At 46.9% G+C, this 13,888-nt stretch overlaps 1 protein-coding gene across 2 annotated transcripts in view; it reads left to right on the top strand.

Moving 5' to 3' along the window:
* The first annotated feature begins 1,291 nt into the window (after positions 1-1,291).
* The window catches only part of CMAS (cytidine monophosphate N-acetylneuraminic acid synthetase), a 56,230-nt gene continuing 43,633 nt past the window's right edge, over positions 1,292-13,888 (top strand). Inside the window, exon 1 of one of the 2 annotated variants that reach the window (XM_068277945.1) lies at positions 1,292-1,379. In XM_068277945.1, coding sequence (XP_068134046.1) covers positions 1,339-1,379 — 41 coding nt within the window. In that variant the 5' untranslated portion in view covers positions 1,292-1,338. Of the gene's footprint in view, positions 1,380-9,096; positions 9,326-13,888 lie in introns of those variants that run through there. The other variant, XM_068277944.1, reaches the window with a different exon arrangement.

Genomic DNA, 13,888 nt, shown 5'->3' with positions numbered 1-13,888 from the left:
ATACAGAACATATCTGATATGTACTAAGCAGTTTACCCCCCAAACGTAACAACCAATAACCAGGGCCGGGACAAGGTTCCCCAGCACTAGAGGCAGAGCTTCCAAAGATTTCACTAGAAAGTAAACGCAATGCGGGCAAACATTTCACCAGAAAATTAATGCAAATGCGGGCAGACATTTCCCCAGAAAAGAAACAAAATTGCGGGCAAACATTTCACCAGAAAAGAAACGCAATGCAGGCAAACATTTCACCAGAAAAGAAACAATGCGGGCAAACATTTCACCTGGAAAAGAAACAAAATTGCGGGCAAACATTTCACCTGGAAAAGAAACAAAATTGCGGGCAAACATTTCACCAGAAAAGAAACGTAATGGGAGCAAATTTCACCTGGAAAAGAAAGCATTTACTCACCTGGCAGAAGTCCCCGGCCTCTGGCGCGCTGCTCCCGGGACCACCTTCCTCCTCCTGCAGAGTTCCGCGCTGACAGGGTTACGCCATCTTGCCGTAGCCCTGCTCGCCTGCCGGTGTCGGAACAGACACCGGAAGGAGGAGGCTGGAGCGGGGCTGCGGGCAATGAACTGGCACGGCGGCTATAGACGCCGCTGCCAGTTCATGAAGATAGAGTGACCAGAGTCCCGAGGCCGGGACGTCCCGCTGCTGAAAGCGGGACGTTTCCCGGGACCTCATGCAGCCTGGGACAGCGGACTCATGCAATCCGGGACGTCTGGTCACTCTATTTAAATGTATGACCCCCACCCCCTCAAAACACACAAATCACACCAAGATGACTAGATGTGTTCTTAGTACTGCAGTGTCCACAACCTATCTCAACCCCCACTTCACATAGGATATATGCAGTAATGAGAACACATCTAGTAGTCACACTAACAGCTATTTGATGTGATGTGTGTGACTCGGATGTCTACCCCTTTCAAATCCCCTTCCCCCTTCAATACCTGTTTCGTTTAAGGCTGCAGGCATGGCTGGTTCCAGGCACCCATATAAAAACAACCAGGTCCCTGTCCCGTCCAGTCATCCATATGCATAATGACAGTTCACAGTTTGCGATCAAAAAGGATCCCTCCCTTCCCGTCCAGTCCAGCCACTGCTCGCATAAAGTATTAGTTCACAGTTCACTCTTCTTCAAAGGCAACGCTGCTGGAAGCCACTTCCATTGGAGCAGATGTCGGCTTACTGCTGTTGCCTAGCAATACAATGCCTCAGCCGTGCCTGTCATCTCTTTGATGACAGCGCGGCTGTTTAATGCAGAGGACAGGCTGGTGCTCTGACTAGGACTCAGAGCGATTGCAAAAGCAGCCGGAAAGAAGTGGTGAGGGATGCTGCAGAGGATGGGGAAGATCACACAGCAATATGTCAGGTGAGGATAGTGCAGAGGATTGCGCCCTCTGGTGGCTGCGCTCAGAGGCTGTAGCCTGTCCTGCCTCTGCCCGGCCCTGCCAATAACTAGCACGTTTATAATTTTATAATTTATTTTATTAATACATTTATAGGAAAATATACATTTTATTGAGCACAATTAAAAAACGTTCCAGATCAGTTACAATGTATAAAAAATTAATTAAAAATGCACACATCTAGGCCCTAATGGACTAAAACGGCAGTAAAGTTGCCATGCTTCAATTCAATACGACACGTTCAGTAAACAATAAAGAGTTGGCAAAATACCACATTTGTGGTTTAAAGTGAACCAGAGACTAAGCACCCTCATGTATTTTAACATATAAATCAGTGGGAACATTAGAGAGAACACCTGTGTAACGATCGGTGTCAGCACGCAGAGAGAATCTGATTATTGGTGATCTGCAGAATCACCAAGAATATAGATGTACAGTGGTGTGAAAAACTATTTGCCCCCTTCCTGATTTCTTATTCTTTTGCATGTTTGTCACACTTAAATGTTTCTGCTCATCAAAAACCGTTAACTATTAGTCAAAGATAACATAATTGAACACAAAATGCAGTTTTAAATGATGGTTTTTATTATTTAGTGAGAAAAAAAAACTCAAAACCTACATGGTCCTGTGTGAAAAAGAAATTGCCCCCTGAACCTAATAACTGGTTGGGCCACCCTTAGCAGCAATAACTGCAATCAAGCGTTTGCGATAACTTGCAACGAGTCTTTTAAAGTGCTCTGGAGGAATTTTGGCCCACTCATCTTTGCAGAATTGTTGTAATTCAGCTTTATTTAAGGGTTTTCTAGCATGAACCGCCTTTTTAAGGTCATGCCACAACATCTCAATAGGATTCAGGTCAGGACTTTGACTAGGCCACTCCAAAGTCTTCATTTTGTTTTTCTTCAGCCATTCAGAGGTGGATTTGCTGGTGTGTTTTGGGTCATTGTCCTGCTGCAGCACCCAAGATCGCTTCAGCTTGAGTTGACGAACAGATGGCCGGAGCATTCTCCTTCAGGATTTTTTGGTAGACAGTAGAGTTCATGGTTCCATCTATCACAGCAAGCCTTCCAAGTCCTGAAGCAGCAAAACAACCCCAGACCATCACACTACCACCACCATATTTTACTGTTGGTATGATGTCCTTTTGCTGAAATGCTGTGTTACTTCTACGCCAGATGTAACGGGACACGCACCTTCCAAAAAATTCAACTTTTGTCTCATCGGTCCACAAGGTATTTTCCCAAAAGTCTTGGCAATCATTGAGATGTGTTTTAGCAAAATTGAGACGAGCCTTAATGTTCTTTTTGCTTAAAAGTGGTTTGCACCTTGGATATCTGCCATGCAGGCCGTTTTTGCCCAGTCTCTTTCTTATGGTGGAGTTGTGAACACTGACCTTAATTGAGGCAAGTGAGGCCTGCAGTTCTTTAGATGTTGTCCTCGGGTCTTTTGTGGCCTCTCGGATGAGTTTTCTCTGCGCTCTTGGGGTAATTTTGGTCGGGCGGCTACTCCTGGGAAGGTTCATCACTGTTCCATGTTTTTGCCATTTGTGGATAATTGCTCTCACTGTGGTTCGCTGGAGTCCCAAAGCTTTAGAAATGGCTTTATAACCTTTACCAGACTAATAGATCTCAATTACAGTACTTTTGTTCTCATTTGTTCCTGAATTTCTTTGGATCTTGGCATGATGTCTAGCTTTTGAGATGCTTTTGGTCTACTTCTCTGTGTCAGATAGCTCCTATGTAAGTGATTTCTTGATTGAAACAGGTGTGGCAGTAATCAGGCCTGGGGGTGACTACAGAAATTGAACTAAGGTGTGATAAACCTCAGTTAAGTTATTTTTTAACAAGGGGGGCAATCACTTTTTCACACAGGGCCATGTAGATTTGGAGTTTTTTATCTCACTAAATAATAAAAACCATCATTTAAAACTGCATTTTGTGTTCAATTATGTTACCTTTGACTAATAGTTAACGGTTTTTGATGAGCAAAAACATTTAAGTGTGACAAACATGCAAAAGAATAAGAAATCAGGAAGGGGGCAAATAGTTTTTCACACCACTGTATACCTGATTATTGATGACCTGCAGAATCACCAATAATACAGATATGACTAACCTCTGGACACCTATATAGTGTGAGTGTTTGGTGCAACAGTAATGACTTTGAGTAGGACCACCTGAGGAGCAGGCGGCCCTTGGCAGTATGAGGAATACCTCCCTCTGGGAAGTATGAAGACCTTCCAGCAGCCTGAGACTTCCAAGGGGATGAAGCCCCAGGCGGAATAACAGGAAGGCCTATCTCTCTAGAGATAGTGATGGCTTGCAAGGTCGGGCAGGCTAGGTCAGCAACACACGGGCAGATAAAGTACAGACACAGTAGACTGATTCAGTAACCGTGGACAGGCAGAGTTTGCCAACAGGAAGGCAGATGTGCTGAGGTACCGAATCAGAAAGCAAGAGCAAGGTCAACAGAGCAAATGGTCATAACAGGTAACAAATAAGGCCTAGTCTAGGGTGTGAGGTCCGTGGTCTCGACACCCTGCAACTAGTCTGAAGTATAACACAATAGTAACACAGTGTCCCTAGTCTTGGGTGTGAGGTCCGTGGTCTCAACACCCTGGAACTAGTCTGAAGTATAACACAGTAGTAACACAGTGTCCCTAGTCTTGGGTGTGAGGTCCGTGGTCTCAACACCCTGGAACTAGTGTGAGGAATAACACAATATAAACACAGTAGTAATCTGGCTCAGTGTGAATTCCCAGGTCCTCCTGGTTCTAACACACTGTGGGATCTGACTATGGTCTGAGTGCTTTCACGTAAGTGTTCGCAACGGCAGACAACTTGAGACTGACCAGCAATAACTATATATAGAGCGGCGCTCCCTGGCGCCACCCAGCGCTGATCAACCAATAGCCGCCCGCTCTGAGATCAGCTGACCAACCTGGTCAGCTGATCCCTCTCCGTTTGTCATAAAGGTTCCGCCTCTCCACACGTGTGCGCGTATTCCTCAATCTGTGTGCACTAGAAGGCCCAGCCACATCAGACGCATGCCGCTGCGTGCAAACCGCTGAGCCGAATGCGGAACCAGCCGCCTCGCTGCCAGTCCGCGCGGCGGCTTTTCCGCAATCTATTACAACCTATCCTGCTCTCTGTTTCATTATTCACTGCTCAGCCTGCTTGTTATCCACCCTGTTAAATCCCTGACTGAGCATTCAGTCTGGCTTTGCTCAGGAATCATTATAGCTGAGTCTGTCTTCTCTGATCTCTTTTCAAGCCCAAGCCTGCCCTCTTCTGACTCTGCTATAATGACTCAGCTACTGTGTAATGATTCCTGAGCAAAGCCAGACTGAATGCTCAGTCGGGAATTTTATCAGGGCTGTTGTCCTCCAAAGTCCCCACTGATATATATGGTAAAATACATGTGTGCTTCGTCTCTGGTTCACTTTAAGACTTTTTTTCCCCCAAATTCACTAAGATTTTCACACATTGGGTAATAGTTTGGTAATTTACCCCAAATTCTTGCATGTCAATTCACTAAAGAGCTGTTTCACACCATCTGCGATATTGCAGCGATTGTGCTGTGCTTGCGATTCCAAAAGTGCTGCATGCAGCATTTCATGACCGATTCCCTTCCCCCGCATGCAAATCGCAAATACAATCACATCAAAATCACTGCACTTTCCACCTTCTCTATGTATAAGCTTAGCTAATGGCTGTCTGTTGCAATCAGATTTCGTGTGATTGTGTTTTTGGGAGATGAAGGGGCGGGGTATGAAGCCGCATCGAGAAGTCAAACTAAGTGATTTTTGTGCACTGCCATTTACTACACCTAAGCAGAAAAAAAAAGCTACAGGCAATGTGATTGGGCTACGGTAAAAAATTGCACTAGTGGGAAAGCTACAATTGGTTCTAAGTTAACTCCTTAATGACCGCATCATGCCGATTGGCGTGAATGTGGCGGCAGCCCCAGGACCACCTAATTGGCGTATAGTCGTGGGGGCATTTTGCTGGGGATCACACGCGCATCCCCACTTCATTCTCCCAGCGGCGATCGCCGCAAGAAGACTATTAGATGAGAAGGTGGAGAAGGACGGCGTGGGAGTGGTAAGCCTGGAGGGGGCTGGAGGAAGACCCACGTATGTATATTTTTTTTCTTAAAGAGACTCTAATAAAAAAAAAGATCCCCTAGGGGTACTCACCTCGGTAGGGGGAAGCCTCTGGATCCTATTGAGGCTTCCCGTCCTCCTTTGTCCCACGGCGGTCTCGCTGCAGCCAGTGTCGTACTGGGAGGTGGAAATGCTAAGGAAATCCACCTGCTGGCCAAGCAGCAGTAATCAGGTGGTGCTGCTCACAGTGAAGACTTGCTCCAGGTTTCTATTGGCAGTGATAACACAGGGTTACTGCTGCTTGGCCAGCAGGTGGATTTCCTCAGTTTTTCCACCTCCCAGTTCAACACTGACTGCAGCCCACTGAACAGCAGACATGTAAATATTTACCTTCCCGGCTCCAGCGCAGGAGCGGCTCGGAAATAGCCGAACCCAGTCGGGTCCGTTTTACTGCGTAGACACAGTAGAGCGGACCAGACTGAGATCGGCTATTTAGGCCTACTTCCGAGCCCGCAGGAACAGGGAAAGGTAAATATTGCACGCCCTGACAAATTGCAGGCTGTGCATTCAGTGGGCTGCAGCGAAACCACTGAGGGACGGAGGAGGACGGGGGAAGCCTTGAGAGGATTCAGAGGCTTCCCCCTACCGAGGTAAGTACCCCCCACAGGATTTTTCTTAATTACAGAGTGTCTCAAGAAGAGGGAGGGTTCTGGATGGTCTTTCTAGACCCCCTTGAAGTTATCTGACTTGTTCGGTCTAATACCTCTTTGGCACTCCTCAGGCAGCCCGGCTCACTCATGTTCAGTAGGGATGTGTCTCTATATGGGAGTACTGGGGGATATGTCCAAAGGCTGCCTGAGGAGTCCTGAGGACACAGGCAGCCACAGAAATCCAATCAGGGACAGTGCTGGTACGACTGAAAAGGCTCTGTGGCGGCCTTTCTCAACCAGTTCCCTGGAGATTTTGCAGGGGTTCCCTGGCATTTTTACCCTTCGAGGTGAACTGCCTCAGCTGGCAGATTGAGAAAGTTACGTCCCTAACTTTTCAATATTTTCACTCATTTTCTGTCCATCCTTAATTCTAGATGTCCTACTTGTTGTTCACAAGTGCAATGGCCACAGGACTGTTACGATACATTACACTGGTTATGAATAAAATGTGGCACGTGGGATGCCAGAACTAAAGCAGGCCATACACTCCAAATTCTCCCATCGATATACAGCCAATTTGATTGCTCTGATTAAATTGGTGAGAAATTAGTGCAGCATTTGGCCTGAACAATTGACTGATTTCCGGCTGAAATCACTCGATAAGGTTAATCGATCTGGGCGGAAAATTGAGGTAGATAGATGGCGGATCGAGAGCACATCGCAAACAGTGTTCGATTCCGTGACTTACGATGGTACTGTCATCTGTAGGGTTGCTGCGTTATACTACGGTTTAATTGTGCATGGTAATCATGACATGCGCAATCACGGTCTACCGGTTTTTGGGGAGTGGGAACCAGGGCTGTGGAGTCGGTACAAAAATCTTCCAACTCTAACTCCTCAGTTTATGAAACCACGACTCCGACTCCAACTCAGACTCCAGGTACCCAAAATGGCCCCAACTTCAACTCCTCGACTCCGACTCCTTAGTCTATTACTTAACAGGGCTGTGGATTTTGTACAAAAATCATCTGACTCAGACTCCCTACTCCTCAGTTTATGAAATCAACGACTCCAACTCCGGGTGCCCAAAATTGCCCCGACTCCTTGACTCCGACTCCACAGCCCTGGTGGGAACGCAGCCACGGGCGCAGAAACAGTGGGATGCTGAGGCAGGGGTAAAAAAATATTCACATAGCCGGGATCCAATCGACACATGTACTACTTACTTCTTCCGTTCTTGTGTTTCATCTGTTGCGTTTCCCTTCCCACATCAATCTAGCGCTCCCTGCCGCTGTTCCTGCGCCCGCTGCTTCCTCCCTCCTCCCCTCCACCTGGCTATCTATACTGACTGCACCTATTCCTGGCTACTTATATTGCAGGCTTCTTTTCTGGCTGCAACTATTCCTGGCTACCTATTCTGGGTCTCCTTTACTGGCTGCACCTATTCCTGGCTACCTATAATTGACTGCCCCTATTCCTGGCTACCTATACAGGCTGCACCTATTCCTGGCTACCTATACTGCGGGCACCTATTCCAGGCTACCTATACTGACTGCCCCTTTTCCTGTCTACCTATACAGGCTGCACCTATTCCTGGCTACCTATACTAGCTGCACCTATTCCTGTCCACCTATACAGGCTGCCCCTATTCCTGTCCACCTATACAGGCTGCCCCTATTCCTGTCCACCTATACAGGCTGCCCCTATTCCTGTCCACCTATACAGGCTGCCCCTATTCCTGTCCACCTATACAGGCTGCCCCTATTCCTGTCTACCTATACAGGCTGCCCCTATTCCTGTCTACCTATACAGGCTGCCCCTATTCCTGTCTACCTATACAGGCTGCCCCTATTCCTGTCTACCTATACAGGCTGCCCCTATTCCTGTCTACCTATAATGGCTGCCCCTATTCCTGGCTACCTATACAGGCTGCCCCTCTCCCTGGCTACCTATACAGGCTGCCCCTATTCCTGGCTACCTATACAGGCTGCACCTATTCCTGGCTACCAATACTGGGACACTTATTCCTGGCTTATTCATGACACCATCTTTTCATGTCCCTCCAGCCAGCCACACACCTCCTCATCGCGTCCCCATGCACGACGAAAGAATACCAAATTAAGTTAAACTTTTTTTTAATTAAAGGGAACCTTAACTAAACGGAGTTGGCAGAAACAAAACTGGGCACTAGTCTAGTTTAGGGGACCCAACAGGAAACCTCATAGGGAACAGTTCTCCAATCAAAGCACATAGCAGCTGCAGGGGGCCATGAGAAGTCCCATGTCTTTTGCCCAGTATGAGGCTAAATACTGATGTCATTTCTTCCCTTAGCTATTTATTTTCTCCTCCAATAGCCGAGTCACCTCAGCCTTGCTTGTACATACAAGTGAGCAGAGGCTCATGTTTGGCTAGGCAGGGAAATAAATGGAAGATGAGGAATATATTATTGATAAAAATAACCCCCAGCATGCAACTGAATGGCAATGGCTATTAAAGGGCCAGTACTCCTAATGTATGTGATAACTCCAAACCATATCAGCAGAAAAAGTTGTGACTGCAGAATTAGCATCTTTATCACTTCATACACCCAGTTGCTGTTGAAATTTGATTTTTATGGTGACAATCGCGCTTTAAGTAACCCTTTAATCCTCATCTAGTCCTCAGGAATTAAGGTGTTCTTCAAACTCTGCATGTAGCCTCCCCACAAAACTCAGCCACCCATGTGAAGTTCCCAACAGCAGCAGCCATCCCTATTCCTTGTTCAGGAGTTACTCAGCCCCTTACAGCAATAACTTCCTCCACACATGTCCCCTTGTGCTGTCACAACCATTCCATCCTGCAAGGCACAAGTGTCCCATCATCACACTGCAACCACACCCCTCTGCTGACGTGGCACTCCCCTCTCCTCCGATGATGTATCGCACAAGCCCCGCCCCTGCAGCTGGCGCTCACTATATATGCGGTGAGACGCTCCAGCCTGGCAGTGCAGAGAGAGTGGAATGGCGGCGGCCGGAGACAAGAAGCACCTGGCAGCGGTAGTGCTCGCCCGGGGGGGTAGCAAGGGGATTCCATTGAAGAACATCAGGAGGCTGGCTGGGAAGCCGCTCATCGCCTGGGTGCTGCGCGCCGCTATTGACAGCGGCTCCTTCGACAGGTCAGTATGTGAGGGAAGATTGCCCCGCCCACGTAATGTAACCTGGGCGGGGTAATCCTACAGAGCACGCCTCTCGTCTACAGGGAAAGCTCGTCTGCTCTGCTGCGCTTCTTATAGATGAAGTGGCTACGCCCCCATAATATCTACACAAGGCTCCGCCTACTCTTGGGCGTGGTTATCTTCCCCTTCTATAGAGACGGAACGCCTACTTCTGTGTCTGCCCGGAAGTAGTAGTGTGCACTCCCCTCACTCTTTCCCAATTCCCATTGCGTTGTGTAAATAGTAATACAGCTGGAGAGCAACCATTCAGGGGGCGTGTGATTTCTGTCCTCACACATATCATGTGTTTTCTACATATAGCTAACTATTCTGTATAGCCCTACATTAAATATATATATATATATATATATAATCTCTTGACTGTAAATTGTGTATCACGTAATTCAGTCATCACTATGTATTCAAGAAAAACAAAAGTTTGCTTTCCTAAAACAGAAAGAATTTGCGATAATTCAGGTTGGAGTGAGCTTGAGATGTCTCCCAGAGCAACACTGCTGAATATATGCAAATTAACCATTGTTGTCCTTAAAAGCTAAACACACCTCCAGAACCGCTGGAATGCAATGATGTGTCAGCTTGTTAATTTGTACAGAGCCATAATAATCCAACATGCATACAGACTGTTTCGGATTGTTTGATCCTCACCAGTGCATGGCATGGATTAATATTATTATGTATTCATGTCCTCTCATCCTTTACCATGTACTATGGTTGGAAACTGCAGGTCTGTGACAACCCTTTGCAGGTCTACATGAAAATGGCCAAACACCATACAATTTTTTTTTTTTTTTTAAATATCTGTTCAATTCAAGAACGGCAATCAATTTTTCTGACTGAGGCCTCATTCACACCTAAAAACGCTTACGTTTTCGTGTGCTTTTTTCCCCACCTCCTGGTGCTCCAGTGCGTGCTGCATTTCTGGTAAAAGTGTTTTTGTAAGTGCTTTTCCAGAGCGGTTTTGAAGTTCGCTCCCTGACGCAAGTCAGGAAGTGAACTCTTTGACCCGAAAAATAATAAATACAATGTATTTACTCTAGAAAATGTGAACGCAATCGTCGCATAAAGCTCGCTTAGTGCTCTTCCTATACCTTCCAAAAAAATCCAGAGTGCTCTTCCTATACCTTCCAGAAAATCGCCCCAAAAATGGTACAGGCACCGCTTTTCTAAATGCACAGTGCATGAGCCGCGCTAATATGAACCTTCTCATAGACACTCATTGAACAAGCGTTTTGTGGGCGATTTTTAAAAATTGCCTGCGCTTGAAAAAAGGCGGAAAACGCCACTAGTATGAACAAGCCCTGACTGTAACATTTAAAAAATCCTGACCAATATACCACACATATATATTTTTCAAGAAATCAACTTTTTTATTGAATTGCCATAAAATAGGATCATTTTGTTGTATCGTGTGGGGCCACCTTTAAGGTGCCTGTTGAGTGTAGACTTTTTTCATCAGATGCGAACTTCTGACACAATTTTTACTATCAAAAGTGAACAGATGGTAATTATTATTATTATTGATTTAGAAAGCATCAACATAGTCCTGTTTCTGTACAAAATAAGAAACAAATATAGAGTACAAAATAATACAGACAATGGTAATCACCAATATACAAAATACAGAGTTGGTAAAAAATACAGAATCTGTACAAAGTACAGAATTGGTACTAATTATGAATAAATGTGTAACAAAGACCAAGACACAAAAGGGTGAGAGAGCCCTGCCCTTGCGAGCTTACAATCTAAAGGACTATTGATTGTTCCCATAATCAGGTCGATTAGGCCATTATGGCATTCTCTCTCTTTCAAGTGAATCATAAATTCAACATTCGGACTGATTACATTTTCTGATTCAATCGACTAAAGAATCGGTTTACATCGATTTTTGCCATATACTGCACAGTTTTCTGTACAATCCGATCATTAAAATTGCGCCAATCGATCGCATCTGAGGAAAAATGTGTACCTTTAATGGGCACCTTTAGTCAAGTTTGAAGGTCCTTCCACACCAAGTCGCACACAACTTGGCCAAAATGACAAGGATGCACCACTTGTTTACCACTGCGGTGCGTCCATACAGTGAGGCATACAGTACAATGAAAGTATGCCTCACTGCTACTGGAAATGCATGTGTTACGGTTAAGTCACTGCATGGTGGGTTGCCATATAGCATCTTGTCGCAGCGCAGTTGGTGTGTGCTGCCTATTGACATATAGTCACGATATTGAGATAAAAAGACTGGCACTAGGTGCGGGTAGATGGGTCCTGGGTTCACCGGATTGTGTACTCCATACTGCAGCGTGCTCTCAAGAATATACAATTGTGATCAGAATACAAGAGAAGCAGAGGCACTGTTGCAGCAAAGTGAGGTACCTTTAATCCACGGTATGATGACACAGCGGGGTATACAGTGGGAGTGAGGGAGTGCCTGACATCTATTTCGCTAAAAAAAGCTTATTCAGAGGCAAAGTATAAGGAACATATAGTCATGTCGCGTTAGTGCAGTAAATGTTATACTGTCCCCCTCTGTTCTCTGTGTGCCTCTTTGGTCCCCCTCTGTGTCACCTCATCTCCCTCGTATCATCTCTGTTCTCCCTGTGCCTCTTTTGTCCCCCTCTGAGTCACCTCTGTTCCTTCTGTACCTATTTTCTCCCCTCTGTTCCCCCATGCCTCCTTTGTCCCCCTCTATGTCCCCCTGAGTCACCTCTTGTCCCCCTCTGTCAGCTCTTGTCACACTTTCCTAGCCAGGTATAGGTGACCACTTATAGAGGTATCCAGGTATAGGTCCCCCAGTATTGGTAGCAAGGCATAGGTGCCCCCAGTATAGGTATCCAGCCATAGGTATCCTTAGTATAGGTTAGAGAGGTAAATGTGCCCCCAGTGTAGCTAGCAAGCTATAGGTGCTCCAGTATAGATAGCCAGGTACAGGTGGTGCCCCAGAGTAGGTAGCGAGCTATAGGTGCTCCAGTATAGATAGCCAGGTACAGTTGGTGCCCCAGTGTAAAGCCAGGTACAGGTGGTGCCCCAGAGTAGGTAGCAAGCTATAGGTGCTCCAGTATAGATAGCCAGGTACAGTTGGTGCCCCAGTGTAAAGCCAGGTACAGGTGGTGCCCCAGAGTAGGTAGCGAGCTATAGGTGCTCCAGTATAGATAGCCAGGTACAGGTGGTGCTCCAGTGTAGGTAGCGAGCTATAGGTGCTCCAGTATAGATAGCCAGGTACAGGTGGTGCTCCAGTGTAGGTAGCAAGCTATAGGTGCTCCAGTATAGATAGCCAGGTACAGGTGGTGCTCCAGTGTAGGTAGCAAGCTATAGGTGCTCCAGTATAGATAGCCAGGTACAGGTGGTGCTCCAGTGTAGGTAGCAAGCTATAGGTGCTCCAGTATAGATAGCCAGGTACAGGTGGTGCTCCAGTGTAGGTAGCAAGCTATAGGTGCTCCAGTATATATAGCCAGGTACAGGTGGTGCCCCAGTGTAGGTAGCAAGCTATAGGTGCTCCAGTGTATATATAGCCAGGTACAGGTGGTGCTCCAGTGTAGGTAGCGAGCTATAAGTGCTCCAGTATAGATAGCCAGGTACTAGTGGTGCCCCAGTGTAGGTAGCGAGCTATAGGTGGTGCTCCAGTGTAGGTAGCGAGCTATAGGTTCTCCAGTGTAGGTAGCGAGCTATAGGCGCTCCAGTATAGATAGCCAGGTACAGCTGGTGCCCCAGTGTAGGTAGCGAGCTATGGGTGCTCCAGTGTAGATAGCCAGGTACAGGTGGTGCCACAGTGTAGGTAGCGAACTATAGGTGCTCCGGTATAGATAGCCAGGTACAGGTGGTGCACCAGAGTAGGTAGCGAGCTATAGGTGCTTCAGTATGGATAGCCAGGTTGTGCCCCAGTATAGTCACATACATACACAGCCCCGTTGCCGCGTGGACCCCTCTCGCCAGGCTCTCAGTGCTCTAGTCTTCTGGCCACGTTCTCCCGCTACTTCCGGCGGCACCGCTGATGCCATGAGAGGTGCGGTCGGGTAACCATGGAGCAAGGACGCGGCCAGGCTTCGAGAAGACTAGAGCGCTGAGAGAGGAGGAGAGCCCAGCGAGAGGAGTCCACGCGAGAAAGAGGCTGTGTAAGTTACTGCGCCCCTCGCCGCGACACAGCCTGCCACTTCTCTTTTGGGTTGCAAGATCTGCCATTTTCTCTCAGGCCCCTGACAGGTACCCCCAGGGGTCCGCGGACTCCAAGTTGAGAAACGCTGATCTAGAGTCTTCCCGGTCCTCTCAACATCCTTTTGTTCCAGCGCATCCTCAGGTGACTAATTTCCCCTACCTATTACTCCCCCTATCTACGTCACTAACTCTCTTTCCCTATGCCTAACACTTACCTCCCCTACCTACTCCTAACGCTATCTCCCCTACCTGCACCTAACACTAACTCCTCCTACATATGCTTAACACTAACTCCTCCTACATATACTAGACAATTGTAAAGAGGCGCCCTAATCGTAGATAAAAGCATCTAAA

This window comes from Hyperolius riggenbachi, chromosome 3 (genome assembly GCF_040937935.1).
Source record: "Hyperolius riggenbachi isolate aHypRig1 chromosome 3, aHypRig1.pri, whole genome shotgun sequence".
Classification (NCBI taxonomy): Eukaryota; Metazoa; Chordata; class Amphibia; order Anura; family Hyperoliidae; genus Hyperolius; species Hyperolius riggenbachi.
Note: the sequence above shows the minus strand (reverse complement) of the source record. Positions and strands in the feature narration are given on the sequence as shown.